Genomic DNA, 13380 nt, shown 5'->3' on the forward strand with positions numbered 1-13380 from the left:
AATGGCAAGAGGTTTTCGTAAAGGTCGCAGATTCATTAGAAACTAGCGCGACCAGCGGTCTGTGTTGTTAAACAGCTGTCTGTGGATGTTTTAAAGAAACACTCCACATCATTCTGACAAGGATTTTGGTGTTGTATTTTAGCATAAACACAGCATGCAGCTCCTCTGACTCCCCTGCAGATGGTGCTATTAATGCAAAGACATCACTCTTCCACGACTTGTTTATATGAATTATTGCAATATATATATATATATAGATTGAACATATTAAAATAGTTTTCAATTTTAATTAGCTCTACACCTCCAACGACTGCATGACTCAAGAGCAGAGCTCTACACCTCCAACGACTGCATGACAAATATCTTAACTAGGGATGTCCGATTTTTAACTTTTTGTCGATATCCATTATGCCGATATTGTCCAAACACTTAATTTCCGATTCCGATACCAACCGATAGCGTTATAGGCGTTATAGTAATATTTATTTACTCATCTGTACAAAATCCAAACACCTAATTTCCAATTCCGTTATAGGCCTGGTAATATTTATTTACTCATCTGTACAAACCACTGTATTAGTATGCGATTAGTTAAATTAGCTGCAATGCTGCCATCTAGTGACCGTCGCTTTAATATACAGCCGTTTATCCTACCAAAACTATTTTTAGATCACACACCATTTGACTAAACCCACTAAAACTGATAACGATTCTTGCAGATAATACATGATATGCTAATGATATCAGTTGGCCGATAATATCCGACATCCCTAATTTTAACCACGCTTTATTTTATCATATCAAGCCTAAACAGTGGCAGTCGTTGGTCTGAATAAGTTCAGCTGCTGACTGACTCATAAGAACAACTGTCTGTATTGTTGAGAATCCACATCGATCCAACAAGTAAAAAAAAAAAAACAAGTGCACACAGAGAGTCTGAAGAAACGCAGCCAGAACAGAACCTGAGATGTCCTGTTGAATTCCTCTCATACTCAACTCCGACATCTGCAGCTCTGCATGTGCATGTGGTGAAAAATAATATCTGACCGCTGCCTCCTCACAAGTCCCCTAATTACACGCGCTGATTATACGTCCTGCACTCTGTATTACACTGGCAGCGCACTAAAAAGAGACACCAAATATTTGAATTAATGACAAGGGACCAAAAATATGGTGTGTGTGTGTGTGTGTGTGTGTGTGTGTGCTCAGAGATAAAGTTCCAACAGAGTCTCCGAGGGACTGTGTTTCCTCTGGACCTCTCCCAGGTCAAAGTGCCCTTACCTCCCATATACTGAGTATTTTTCTCCACCACAACCGTCCCTCTGGACGTCCAACAGTTGACAAAGAGCCTTTATCCTACGTTGTTTCCTTTCCTCTTCCTCACAAATACTAATTTCCTTTTTCAGTGCAACCCCTCCCACTCCCCCTCACACTCCATAAAACACACTGACTTTTTTCCCCTGCACACCATCTTGCCCTTATTACCAAACCACCACCCAAATATCCATCATGAATTATTGATAGAAATAGATGAACGGTCTTTGCTATAATTATAGTCAGCGCTGAACAGATGACATCGATGGATGATGAGCATTAATTGATAAAGCCCAACACGAGTGTTTACTATTTCGACAGTGGTGGGAGAGAAACTTCACCAAGTAAACACATGTTTTAGCAACAGTCAGCAGAAGGACTACTGTTAATGTAATCCCTAATATTAGTCCATTTAATCGACTACTATTATTCTGTACTGCACAACATCTTTAATGAGCGGAAATATTCTAACAAACAACTTAAAAAGCTGTATAAAAACTAACCAATAACATGTGGCAGTTTGATATTTTCAAGGAATTAATTTCATCCTTTATTTATTAGAATCAATAAAGTTTGTACATTTTGAAAATTAAAGGGAAAGACAAGTTTAACACTGGGTTGTTTTCATAAAGCAAGAGTTCCTGCATCAAGAAAAGGTATAAGAGTGGGGCTCTCAAATATTCCAGTTCATTCACACTGATCCCTGAAAACTAATTTCATAAGTAGGTCATCAGGTGGTTTCCCTGTCATGCATCTGGAGGGATCAAAGGTCATGCTCATTCAGCAGCTCTTTATACCATTGGCCTTACAAACAGGGATTCCTCCTGAAAATATTATTCTCTGAAGTAATGGTAGTTATTATAGATTAGAATTGAAGTAGAGGTAAAGATTAGTTGATGTTGGTCGTACCAACCTGTTGGTTGACGGTCGGTTATGGCCCTAGTTTGAACCTGAACTAAGAGTAACAGATGGATTAACAGGACGAGTCAGCAATTTATACTTAGATTTTTCTTTGAAAAAGATTTTAAAAAAAAAGTTCTCAGTCCTTTCCAAAAACAAATGTATCAAAATACAAACAGCTGTGAAGTTTTCAGATTCCCTGCTGAGCTTCACTAAACCTTTAAAGAGAGTCTGTTTGACTGTGGAGTCGGGGCCGCTCCAGATCTCCCACACAGATCAAGAAACATTAAACTTATCCAGAGCACTCAAGCTGTCAGCCGTTCTTCTCGGTTATAATCAGCTGACCACACTGGTCAACCAGCAAAACCCAAATGACATGCTGTGTTATTGTGACATGAGCCACGTGACGGTGCGTACAGTAAAACCTGAAAGATAACATCCTCTGTCCCATTTTCTGTTCCAGGACCATGAAGGCCAGTGTGGGACTCTTCTTTGCTTTGGCTCTGTTTCTCCTGATGGGGGCAGTGTTGACACAGAGACTACGGCCAAAGAAACCCACCAGGCGCCCGGCCACCACACGAAGGCCTCCTGTTGTCAAGCCCGCTAGACCAGCACAGCCCGCTAGACCAGCACAGCCCGCTAGACCAGCACAGCCCGAGCCCCAGGAGCCCACAGACTTCCCCCCCGTCATCTTTGGCCCACAATCTGTCTTCCGCGACTGCCCCCGAGAATGTTTATGTACCCCAGATTATCCAAACTCTCTCAACTGTGAGAATCGAAACATCCGTGTTATCCCTGTCATCCCGTCCAGGACCCACTACTTGTACCTTCAGAACAACTACATCTCTGAGGTCACAGCAGAAGCGTTCGTCAACGCCACCGAGGTCCGCTGGGTCAACCTGGCGAACAATCGCATTCATCGAATTGATAAACAGGTCAGAGCGTTTTCTCATCAAAACATCCAGGATTTACATCCAAAAGAACAAACACTGGAATTTAAAGAAATGCAGGGGTAATTTATTCTTGTTTTTTATTAAGGTAATTCTGCTCTTATTTGTTGGAGGGATTTTTTTTTTCCGGCCCAACATAAATTCTACACCAAGTCATAATAAAACAACTGTGCTCTACCCAGTACTGAACAGCCAATCATGACTCACTTTGCCACTAAAGCGATGATTACTCAGTCCCACTGTCTGGAGAAGAGATGAACCACTTGTAATGTCAGGTTGCACTAACCTTTAGTTGTCCAACAGAACCAAACCCTCTCAGCGCGGTTCATTTTATGTTGTGTGAAGGCTGAGTTTGAGCTCCGGTCCAGACCAAATGTCCAGGACGATGTTGACTGTTGACCGTTCTCTATGATGAACTATATTCTCCTGCAAAAAAGAAACAAAGGTTATCTTCTTCATGCTAACTTCCTCAAGCCGACCAGAGTCGACGGTCAATTACAGTTATATCATTTCCATACAATGACAGTTATTACGTTATGCCTTTGAGATACAATCGTATCCAACCGCAGCATTAAATCCTTTGATTGAATACACAGTCAGTTGTTTGAAGCTTTATGAATGTATAACATCTCACAACAAGCTAATGGTAAGGTGCCTGTCATCGTCTGCATGTTTCTGTGTAAACAACTTGACTGTGCAGTACCTTGCCATGCCACATGGGGCGTGGTTTACTGTATTGGTTGCTATGGTTTTTCTTAATTGCACATAGACTTCAAATTTTTAACAAATTGTAATCTCTGTTTTTATTCAGGTATTTGGCAAGATCCCAGCTCTGCTCTATCTCTACGTGCACCGTAACCAGCTAAAAGAGGTTCCTCAAGGTCTCCCCTCAGGCCTGGAACAGCTCCGTCTTAGTAGGAACCGGATTACCAAGATCCCCGCAGGTGCCTTTAACAAGATGGGTAACCTGACCCTCCTTGACCTGTACTACAACCAGGTAGTTTAAAGTCTCGTTGTACTTTGTAGCCACATCACGGCAGTGACATCGACTCGTGTCTTAGGAGAAAACGTGTGACTCTTATGACTATGAGAATTTCCCACTCCACAGCTGAGTGACAGTGACCTGGGAAAGAACACGTTCAAGGATCTGAAGGGTCTGGTGCAGCTCAATCTGGCTCACAACCTGCTGAAGAAGATGCCCGACGGCGTACCTGACAGTGTCATACAGCTGTTCCTGGACAAGAACCGCATCGACGACATCCCAAAGCAAGTACACAGCTCACATTAGCTACAGTACACACTGACGCTGCCGGTCGCACACACACAACGGGCGGGTCTGTAAGAAACACTGGACGGATGTCAGAGGTCAAGTGTGTATTCATCTGGGCTGCAGCAGGGTGAATCTTTTCTCTGTGCCGTGTTCAGGAACTACTTCAAAGGCTTCAATCACCTGGCGTTCGTCAGGCTGAACTACAACCAGCTGAGTGATAAAGGTGTTCCTGCAGCTGTGTTCAACTTCTCCACGCTGCTGGACCTGCAACTGGCCCACAACCAGCTCACGTCTGTTCCCCTCTTCAATGGACACCTGGAGCACCTGCACCTCAACCACAACAGCATTGAGAGTAAGTTCCAGAAGTACCAGATGGGAGGGGGGGTTAATTAGACACATTTTATAAACAATCTGTTTGGAAAGTCAGAAGAGTAAGTAAAAAGTACTGGATCCACGTCTACGTTACACGGCCAAGCTGTGTGAAAGTGTTGCTGCTGAAAAAAATGCACCAAAAACAATGACTGTGACGTTGACCTCCGAGGCCCTCTAGTGGTTATAGACTAGAAAAAGACTTCTTTATTATAAGTATTTAAAGTTGAAATATTTACAAAAATCACTTAATGAGTAATATAGTACTATTATTATATCCTCATAATGAAAAGAAAAATCCTCAAAAAAAAAAAAAAAAAAAAAAAATCAAACATGTTGAATGAACCTGATATTCAAGGCTGTATTTCTCCTGCAGCCATCAATGGAACTCTAATCTGCCCTCACAGCCTTCACGTTGATGACAGTGATCAAAGCACGGTGCCCAGACTTAGGTACGTCACGACTTGTCACTTGGCAATCACACACACACACACACAGACAATAGGAAGTGCCGTCTAATGAGGAACTAATGACTTTTCACAGCAGCAGTTGTTGCTCATGTTCAGCTCCTGTTCTTCTGCCTCAGGTATCTGCGTTTGGACGGAAATCACCTGAGCCCTCCCATCCCGCTGGATGTCATCATGTGCTTCAGACACCTCCACTCTATCGTCATTTAGGAGAAGCATGCGTCAAGGCCTGTGCACATGCACACAAATACACACACGTGCTCGAATACACACGCTAGAGCAAACACAGGCAGGTGGAGTGCACAGGCTAAAATGAAAAACGCTCAGAGGATCAGACGGCCTGTGTGCACTCATGGTGTGGAGATTTATCTTATTTATCTTCAGATAATTGACAAAACTTTCAAGCTTTAATAGTTTCAGCTCCTTCCACGTTGAGACCAGTTTAGGAGGTGTAGTTAATCCATCATTTCGTGCGTCTAGATCAGGCCTGGGCAAACTGTGTGACCCGGCAGCCACAATTATTCGTGAGGACTAAGATAAATGACATGTAAAAGTCATGCATAAAGGCTGAAATGCTAAAAGGCTTTTATCATTTTCTACGCCATCTATTGGCAAAACGTGGATATTGCAGTGAAAATGCATACAATGATAATCTATAAAAAAATATTTAATTCGTAAAAGTTTGGCGGGCCGGATAAAAAAGCTCAACGGGCCGCATCTGGCCCCCGGGCCTTAGTTTGCCCATGCCTGGTCTAACTCCTTAAATCCTGAAAATACAGGCACAACGACAGATGCTGCAGGAAGACAGGATGCTACAGGTACAGCCGGTAGTTACAGTACGTCCATTGGTGTGTGTGTGTGTGTGTGTGTGCACGAGTGTGTGTACGCGTGAGTGTGTGATTCCAGTACAGCTACCAACCTGACCTGCAGTGAAGAAGTCCGAAGAACCGGGTGAAAACGTTGCTACCATGTAGCCAAAGCTGTCCCAACTGTGCCTGTGATTTTCATGGTGCTACATGTAAAAAAAATAAAATTAAAAAACGTATTATTTTACTGTTAGTCTTCTGTATATTATTTACATATACATATACATTAGACGCTTTGTACAATAAAGGAAAAAATAAAACTTTTCTTTGAACATTTGATCCCGTATGGACGTCTTCTTCACCGTTTTACTCTACGAGTGCTGTATGGTTGGAATTCCAAGGGGAAGTACAGTTATCTGAGGCGACATCAGTTCAATTCTGTTTGGAATTTTAAAACTTTAAATTAAGTTATTATTAACATCAGTGCACTGGATGATGCCATCACACAACAGCAAGAAGGTCATTAGTTCAGGTCCTGGCCTGTTCTCCTCTGGACGTGTCCTACGATGTCCAGACTACATTTATATCACGTCCGGCTGGGATGCGATCCAGCTTTGGTCGTTACAGTGAACAGGATGGATGTGGTAGAAAATGAAACCGGCAAAATGGATAAAGTAAAACAACATCATTCTTTTTTGTTGAACAAACTCTGACAGTGGGTTCGGGGTTTGTCTTTCCACAGGGATATCAAATTCTAACTCGGCTGGAATTCTCCCAAAACCTAATAAATAGGCAGGGTTGAACACTGAACCCATGAGCATTGGCTAATTATATGATGTTTTCATTGGATTTCTTGCCAATGTCTATATATATATATATATATATATATATACACACACATATATATTAAAAAAAAGTGAGAGTGATCACCTTGGAACAAAATCAACCAGTTTCCCCGGTTCAAAATATTGGGTGATGACCTCTTCTGGCTAAAAATGAGCAACAAGTATTCCTGATATGGGAAGGGAACAGGACACCGACTTCAAAGGTATTTTTGGAAATTTTGCACGTTTCCTGCTCACTGTTATGCTGCTATTGAGGCTAGCTCCAGCAGGTTGTTCCTGTTTCTATTTCCTTCACATGATTCTTTCCACTCTGAGTGAATTTTCTGCAGTCATCAAAAAGTTATCTTGGCCAGACAAGCAGGTGAGCAGGTCTGGTAGGAGTTTCCAAAATTGACACGTCGGTCAGGAGTGAAGGAGAGCGCTACTGAAGGAGAGCAGCGGTATAACAATGATTCACAACGCTCTGGAAAGTAGCTCGTCTTTCCAGTTAGGTGGTAAAACAGGAGCAACTCGGAACACAATATAAATATAAATATAAATATAAATATAAATATAAATATAAATATAAATATAAATATAAAAAGTCTATTGAAGTTATATTGAATATTAGATGGAAGAAAATAAATAAAGCCTCACGTCAGAGAAATGACGACACTGATGAATGAATGAATGAATGAATGAATGACGCATTAATTACACAGTATAATCGTGACATTAAAGGTGTGTTGTAGCTTATTCCAATAATTATACAACCCATTCTGGGTGGAGGGGGAACCCCTCCTCCCCCCCCCCCCCCCCCCCCCCCCTCCCCCCCCCTCCTCCCCTCCTTTGTTGAGACATATTTTCAAGAAAACTTCCTCAACCTGTGAAACAATTTGTGAGCATGTTCCTGGGCAATTACATGTCTGCGTGAGGGCGGGGTGCAGTGCCTGCTGAAATTCCCCCCTCGCCGCTGCATAAAAGGAGACATCATGGACACAGAGAGACAGGTGATTCTCAGGACGCATCCTCTGGGTAACAAACACACAAACACAGACACAGGTGAGTCCACAGGTGTGTTTGAAGACCGTACCTGACTGTGGTGGTGGTGGGAGATAACTTACTTACAATTTAGTCTGTGTGGGGATTTTTGTTTGTATTTAAGGTACATAAGTATAAGTATATAAATCAAATTATGAATAATATTTGTAATTAATTAACTGTAGTCTTTATTTACTAGAAGTGATTTATATTTTTTCTTTTTTTCTTTTAAATACTCCACACATCAGTCAGATGATTAGTTATAAAATATAAAGTTTTAGTAGTAGATTTGTCACTTTTTTTATATAAATGTATAAAAGGAATTTCCGAGAAAAGTTTATTTTAAAGTTTACTTAAAAAAAGGTCACAGTCACTATTACTAATAATTGTAAATCTTGGATTCTTACTATTATTTTTTTTTCACATTGATTGATTCATTCATTCATTTCTTTGGGTAAAACATTGATTTGAGTCGTACTGGGAATACAGCTCATAAACTAAGCCTTAGAAAACTAATCTTCATACAAACAGAGCTCATTTAAACTCCCCTTTTTTCTTTAATCAAACACAATAACATGACTGTGTTGCTCTTCCAGGTCGTGATGAAGATGCTGCTGTGCTGCTCTCTAGCTCTGCTGCTGGTACTCAGCTGCCTGAAGGACGTGAAGAGCAGAGCCATTCCTCTGTCCAGCTGCTCTGTCAACGTCCACACACAGGAGCTGCAGAAATACTACTCTGACATTCGATCAGACCTGGTGAGTTGGAACACTCAGTGTCACTGAGCGAGTGCTGATGATGAACTCAAATAAAACACAGTCTCTTTTTTTTTCCTTTAAAATTGCAGCTCGCCGGAGACAACGAGATTGGAGTGAAAATCCTGGACAAATCACTGATTAAAGATGTCCAGGTTAGTCCTCGTCTTGTCATGTCCCCTCCTAACATCCTTACAATAGTTCTGCATTCTCTGTTATCAAATGTATCAGTTATAAGACATGTACTGCACTGCTCAGTAGCCTGTGAGACCAGAACCTATACTGATGTATTTACACGTCTTCACCAGGAGGGGCAGATGTGCTGCTTCATGCACCTGCTGATGCGGTTCTACATCGAGAGAGTTTTCAGCAGCTACACATCTCCACAGCCAATAAACCAGCGCTGCTCCAGTGCTCTGGCCAACGCGTTCGTCACCATCAAAAGAGACATACACAAATGTGTAAGTCAACACGCTGGTAAACTGGAAAGGTTTTAGCAGAAATACCATTGATTTTTCGTAAAATCAATGACGTAATTCAAAGTAGCCGCAAACAACCAAGTACTCCTTAATCTAATCGGTGTTTTCCTACTTTTTTATGTTTTAAATTAAGTATTTTTTTTCTGTCTCTACACAGCACTGCCACTGTGGAGAAGAAACCCACAGGAAAATTGATTCCATCCATGCCGAGTTTACAAAGGTAAGAATTCTCTATGGACATGATCATTTTTATCCAGCAGAGGGGGCTGGCGAGCTTATTTCTAACAGTAGCAACAGGATCAATTGTTTTTTGTTGTTTTTTTTAAATTGGAAACTGGGTTAGGCAAATATATTTTAGCAATATTTTAAATGTAAGTTCGATTCCTAATGCAAAAACATACAGGATCCCCCGGTCAGTAAACACAGTACTGTAGCCCATCCACACAAAGACCAGTCAGTGATATACGTTTAAGTTATGTTTCTCTTCTCACCCTCAGCTGCAGGTGGACACGGCAGCACGGAAGGCCATGGGGGAGCTGAACGTTGTGTTGGAGTGGCTGGAGGGCCTGGGTCAAAACCCGGCCTCCTGAACACATTAATACACTGGGCAGCAGGGTTACCAGGGTTACCAGGGTTACCATTTGTTTTAGATTCAGCTGGAGAAATGGTCTGCATTTCTGGATATGCACTTGAATTGATTTCATGTTTTTGAATCAAATTACTAACAAAAATATTACTCACTATTTATAATTGACGTTGCATAAATATATTTGTCCTATTTATATTAACCAAAACAAAGCCTTTTTTCAATATTTTGTGCTTTTCTACTGTTTTTTTATTCCTTGTGTTTTTTTAAATATGTATTGGAATATTTATTTTTTTTATCTAAATAAAAGACTACTATTCTGTGAAGTGACCTTTGGCTGTTTTTTTAATTAAAATCAAGAAATAAAACGCTCTACAGTACCATCTAGTGGTGATGAAAGCAGCAGCACAAAAAGCATCTCTCGCTCTCCCTCTCTCTATCTCTCTTTCTTTTAGACAAAACAAGACTTGGAATTATTTTCATTATTTCATCAGTAAAATAAATAATCAGTGAAGTGAAAATCTGAGAGTTACTTTTTCTTTGTTCATTATTACCATTTCCGACCACCTGGGAACCATGACACTAAACACTGGATTTTAGTTGGAGTCCCTGTGATGTATCAATGTTGGCTAGGTTATATGAATATACCATAAATCTGGACTGCAGGCAGGTCGCTGAAGCACTCTTACTCTTGTCTATGAGCCATGATTTTTAAAAATGTCTCCCGTGTCATTTTAAATTTGCTGTATGCCTATAAACTGCTTCCAATTGCGTGACTGTGATCAGGGGTTCAAATACTGCTGGTCTACATGCTGATGTGTCACTGGGAAAGACAACAGAAATACTGCGTTTGAATAATAGGTAAAACTATAAATAACAAAGAGTATGTTGTATTTGGTAACATTTGGATTTGGAAGTACATACAATATTTGGATTAAATTGAGTCTAGTGACCTTACACTTTACGTTTTGTATTTTGTACTCTTGTGTACATTTGTGAATTCCTGTTTCCCTTTGTACAGACTGTCTCTGTCCCCCATACTGCTGCAATGCAAAACTTTCCCCAGTGCGGGATCAATATAGTTCAACTTTAACCTTAACCTTGGAATTGTTTTTCAGTTTTCCCCCAGTTGTTCTTTTACTCGTGTCGCAACAGTTTTAATGCATGATCACAAAGTGACTGACTTTTTATAACCTATCATTTTTAGAAATTCCTGAAAATTTGTACTAATTCTCCACAAGGGCAGACAATCTGCGGACTACAGTAGCAGTGAGACGTTATCACGCGCCTCGACACCTCTTTGCTTATAAAGTGAATCACAGGGTCAGGTTTCTGTTTCCTTTCTTTCTTTCAGGAGTATGACTGATGATTTGTCACAAGTACCACATGATGAAGATCAAAACTACTCCAAACTGCCCTCCTGATTAAATAATACCCCAAAACTTTTTTTTTCAACATGTGGCAAAGAGTTGTGACAGAGAGGTCAGGAGGGAGAAGATGCATCCACTCATCAAACGTCTGACGCCGTGTGTGGTAATAATGTGTGTATGTTAAACTGCGAACAACAGTGTTCTTTCTGGGAACGAATGGGAAAGCACGACCTGATAACCATAGGTGCCCAAATACTAACGGTAGATACTCGTCTCTGCTGCAGAGTCCACAGGTTTGTGTCGTCATGTCCCCGTCTGTCCAACAAGTACAATTTAACTCACTCACGGATTAGAATTAGTAAGAAATACTGGACTATTAGCATACGGGTTGTTTGTTCTTTAGAGGCTACAGCCTCACATCAGCTGCTAATATGAAATATATACTGAGTTTTGTCAATTGTAAAGCTGCATTAGCTCATACTGACAGGACAAATGAGTTAACGCGAGTAACAACAATACTGACGCAAAACCTGCTGCTAGCATGGCTACAGAAAGCTATTAACAACAACAACAAAAAAAACTTTCAAAAGTACCTACCTACTTTTTATATGATATTCCAATATTTTCCAACCACTTAATTTCAGATTACGATAACCAATACCGATTTAGGCCTGGTAATATTTATTTGTTTATCTGTAGAAAGCACTGTATTGTGTTGCTGGCACATACAATACCCTGATTATTAAACTAGGTTAATAAAAATTAGCTGCAATGCTGCCATCTAGTGACTTTCACTTTACTATACAACCGTTTATCTCCAAAACTATTTTTAGGGCATGCGTCATTGAAAAACCCAGGCATTGCGTTATCAGGTTTTCATTAAAAACCGATAACGATCCTTACATATATTACATCATTTTGCTAATATCGGTCGGCCAATAATATCGGACGTACCTAATATTTAGCATTGTCCTCAGTTGTTAAAAGACGATTTGCGGGGTGCAAATGTGATTTTTATTCTGGTTTGTTGAGACTGAAAGTCTAATCCCTCCAGGAAAAGAGGGAAAGGAAAGATATCACATGTTTTTGACCAGCTGTAATCAGGAACAAATGAAGTAAATCTAATTTTGGTACGTTACCAAAAACACTAAATATTGCACAGGCCAATGAAACTATGATTCATTCTTGAGATGAGAGTTATTGTTTCATTAATTCAATAATCAGGTGTTTAAACTGTAAAGGAAAACATGAGCATGCTATGATGAGCAGCACTTGCATAAATGTGGTTAACAGCATCAGAACACATGTCTGTACGCAGGGTCGCTTACGCAATCACCTCCGAAACACAAACAACAACTGAAAGAATCCAGTGGAAAAAAAACCAGCGGTGGAACTTAACAACTTATATTTATAGCCGAGATAAAATTTGTAGCCTAGAAAGGAAACTTATTTATAACCTGATCAATAAATGACTACGTTTGGTTCTTGAATTTTATTTATTAATGTCTGAGCAGAGCTGAAAGACAAAACACGTTCTAAGTATTGAGGTTTTATTAGACTGCTCTACCATTATGTCACCACTGTGGGGAGCTGTTCTTTGTTTTTCATCTAACTGCCTTTCTTCTCCGAATATAAGAAACTTATTCTTTTAGTCATTCATTTTAATATTTTCTAACCACACTCCTTTTATTAAATGTTGTATTGATGGTTTTCCTTTACTACAGATGCTTGTACTCAAACTCCAAAATGTGCTGATCCAGCGTGTACTGTAGAGTACTCACACAACAGCTAATCACTACTATTAGCTGTGTACTGGTCAACTGGGGGGACCTACTGGAAACTTACTGACTCAAGGAGTACACAAATAAAAATACTAGTACTTGCCCCTCGCAGTTGTTTTTGTCACAGTCTTGGTGCAGACAGGATCCAGATACAGGTCTCTAGTCCAGTTCTTTATGTCCAAGAAGGCACAAAGTCCACCACAGTCCAGTAGGATCAGGGACAGAACAGACAGGACAGACAGAGACTGAGCTGAACAGGTGAAGACAAACAGGTGAGAAGATTGAGACTAATCAACAGAGATGAACAGGACACAGGTGAAAGTGATGAAACTAAATACCCAGAGAGAGCGAGAGAGACAGATAGAAGGGCAGATGGATAGATAGATAGATAGATAGATAGATAGATAGATAGATAGATAGATAGATAGATAGATAGATAGATAGATAGATAGATAGATAGATAGATAGATA

The 13380-nt window shown here is 40.3% G+C and overlaps 2 protein-coding genes across 3 annotated transcripts in view; both read left to right on the top strand.

Annotated features, from left to right (window-relative positions):
• prelp (proline/arginine-rich end leucine-rich repeat protein) overlaps nt 1-5934 on the top strand; it is a 13061-nt gene extending 7127 nt beyond the window's left edge. For both annotated transcript variants that reach the window (XM_025060249.1, XM_008320171.3), the window contains exons 2-7: nt 2678-3149; nt 3976-4161; nt 4273-4430; nt 4590-4786; nt 5180-5255; nt 5390-5934. In XM_025060249.1, coding sequence (XP_024916017.1) covers nt 2682-3149; nt 3976-4161; nt 4273-4430; nt 4590-4786; nt 5180-5255; nt 5390-5480 — 1176 coding nt within the window. In that variant the 5' untranslated portion in view covers nt 2678-2681 and the 3' untranslated portion in view covers nt 5481-5934. The remainder of the gene's footprint in view (nt 1-2677; nt 3150-3975; nt 4162-4272; nt 4431-4589; nt 4787-5179; nt 5256-5389) is intronic.
• Nucleotides 5935-8335: 2401 nt separating this feature from the next.
• il19l (interleukin 19 like) lies at nt 8336-9947 on the top strand. The gene is made up of 5 exons (XM_008320177.3): nt 8336-8696; nt 8786-8848; nt 9002-9154; nt 9330-9392; nt 9670-9947. Exons 1-5 carry the CDS (start codon nt 8517-8519, stop codon nt 9760-9762), a joined length of 552 nt encoding a protein of 183 aa, XP_008318399.2. The 5' UTR covers nt 8336-8516; the 3' UTR covers nt 9763-9947.
• The last annotated feature ends 3433 nt before the right edge of the window (nt 9948-13380 follow it).

This window comes from Cynoglossus semilaevis, chromosome 11 (assembly GCF_000523025.1).
Source record: "Cynoglossus semilaevis isolate Cse_v1.0 chromosome 11, Cse_v1.0, whole genome shotgun sequence".
In the NCBI taxonomy this organism is placed as follows: domain Eukaryota; kingdom Metazoa; phylum Chordata; class Actinopteri; order Pleuronectiformes; family Cynoglossidae; genus Cynoglossus; species Cynoglossus semilaevis.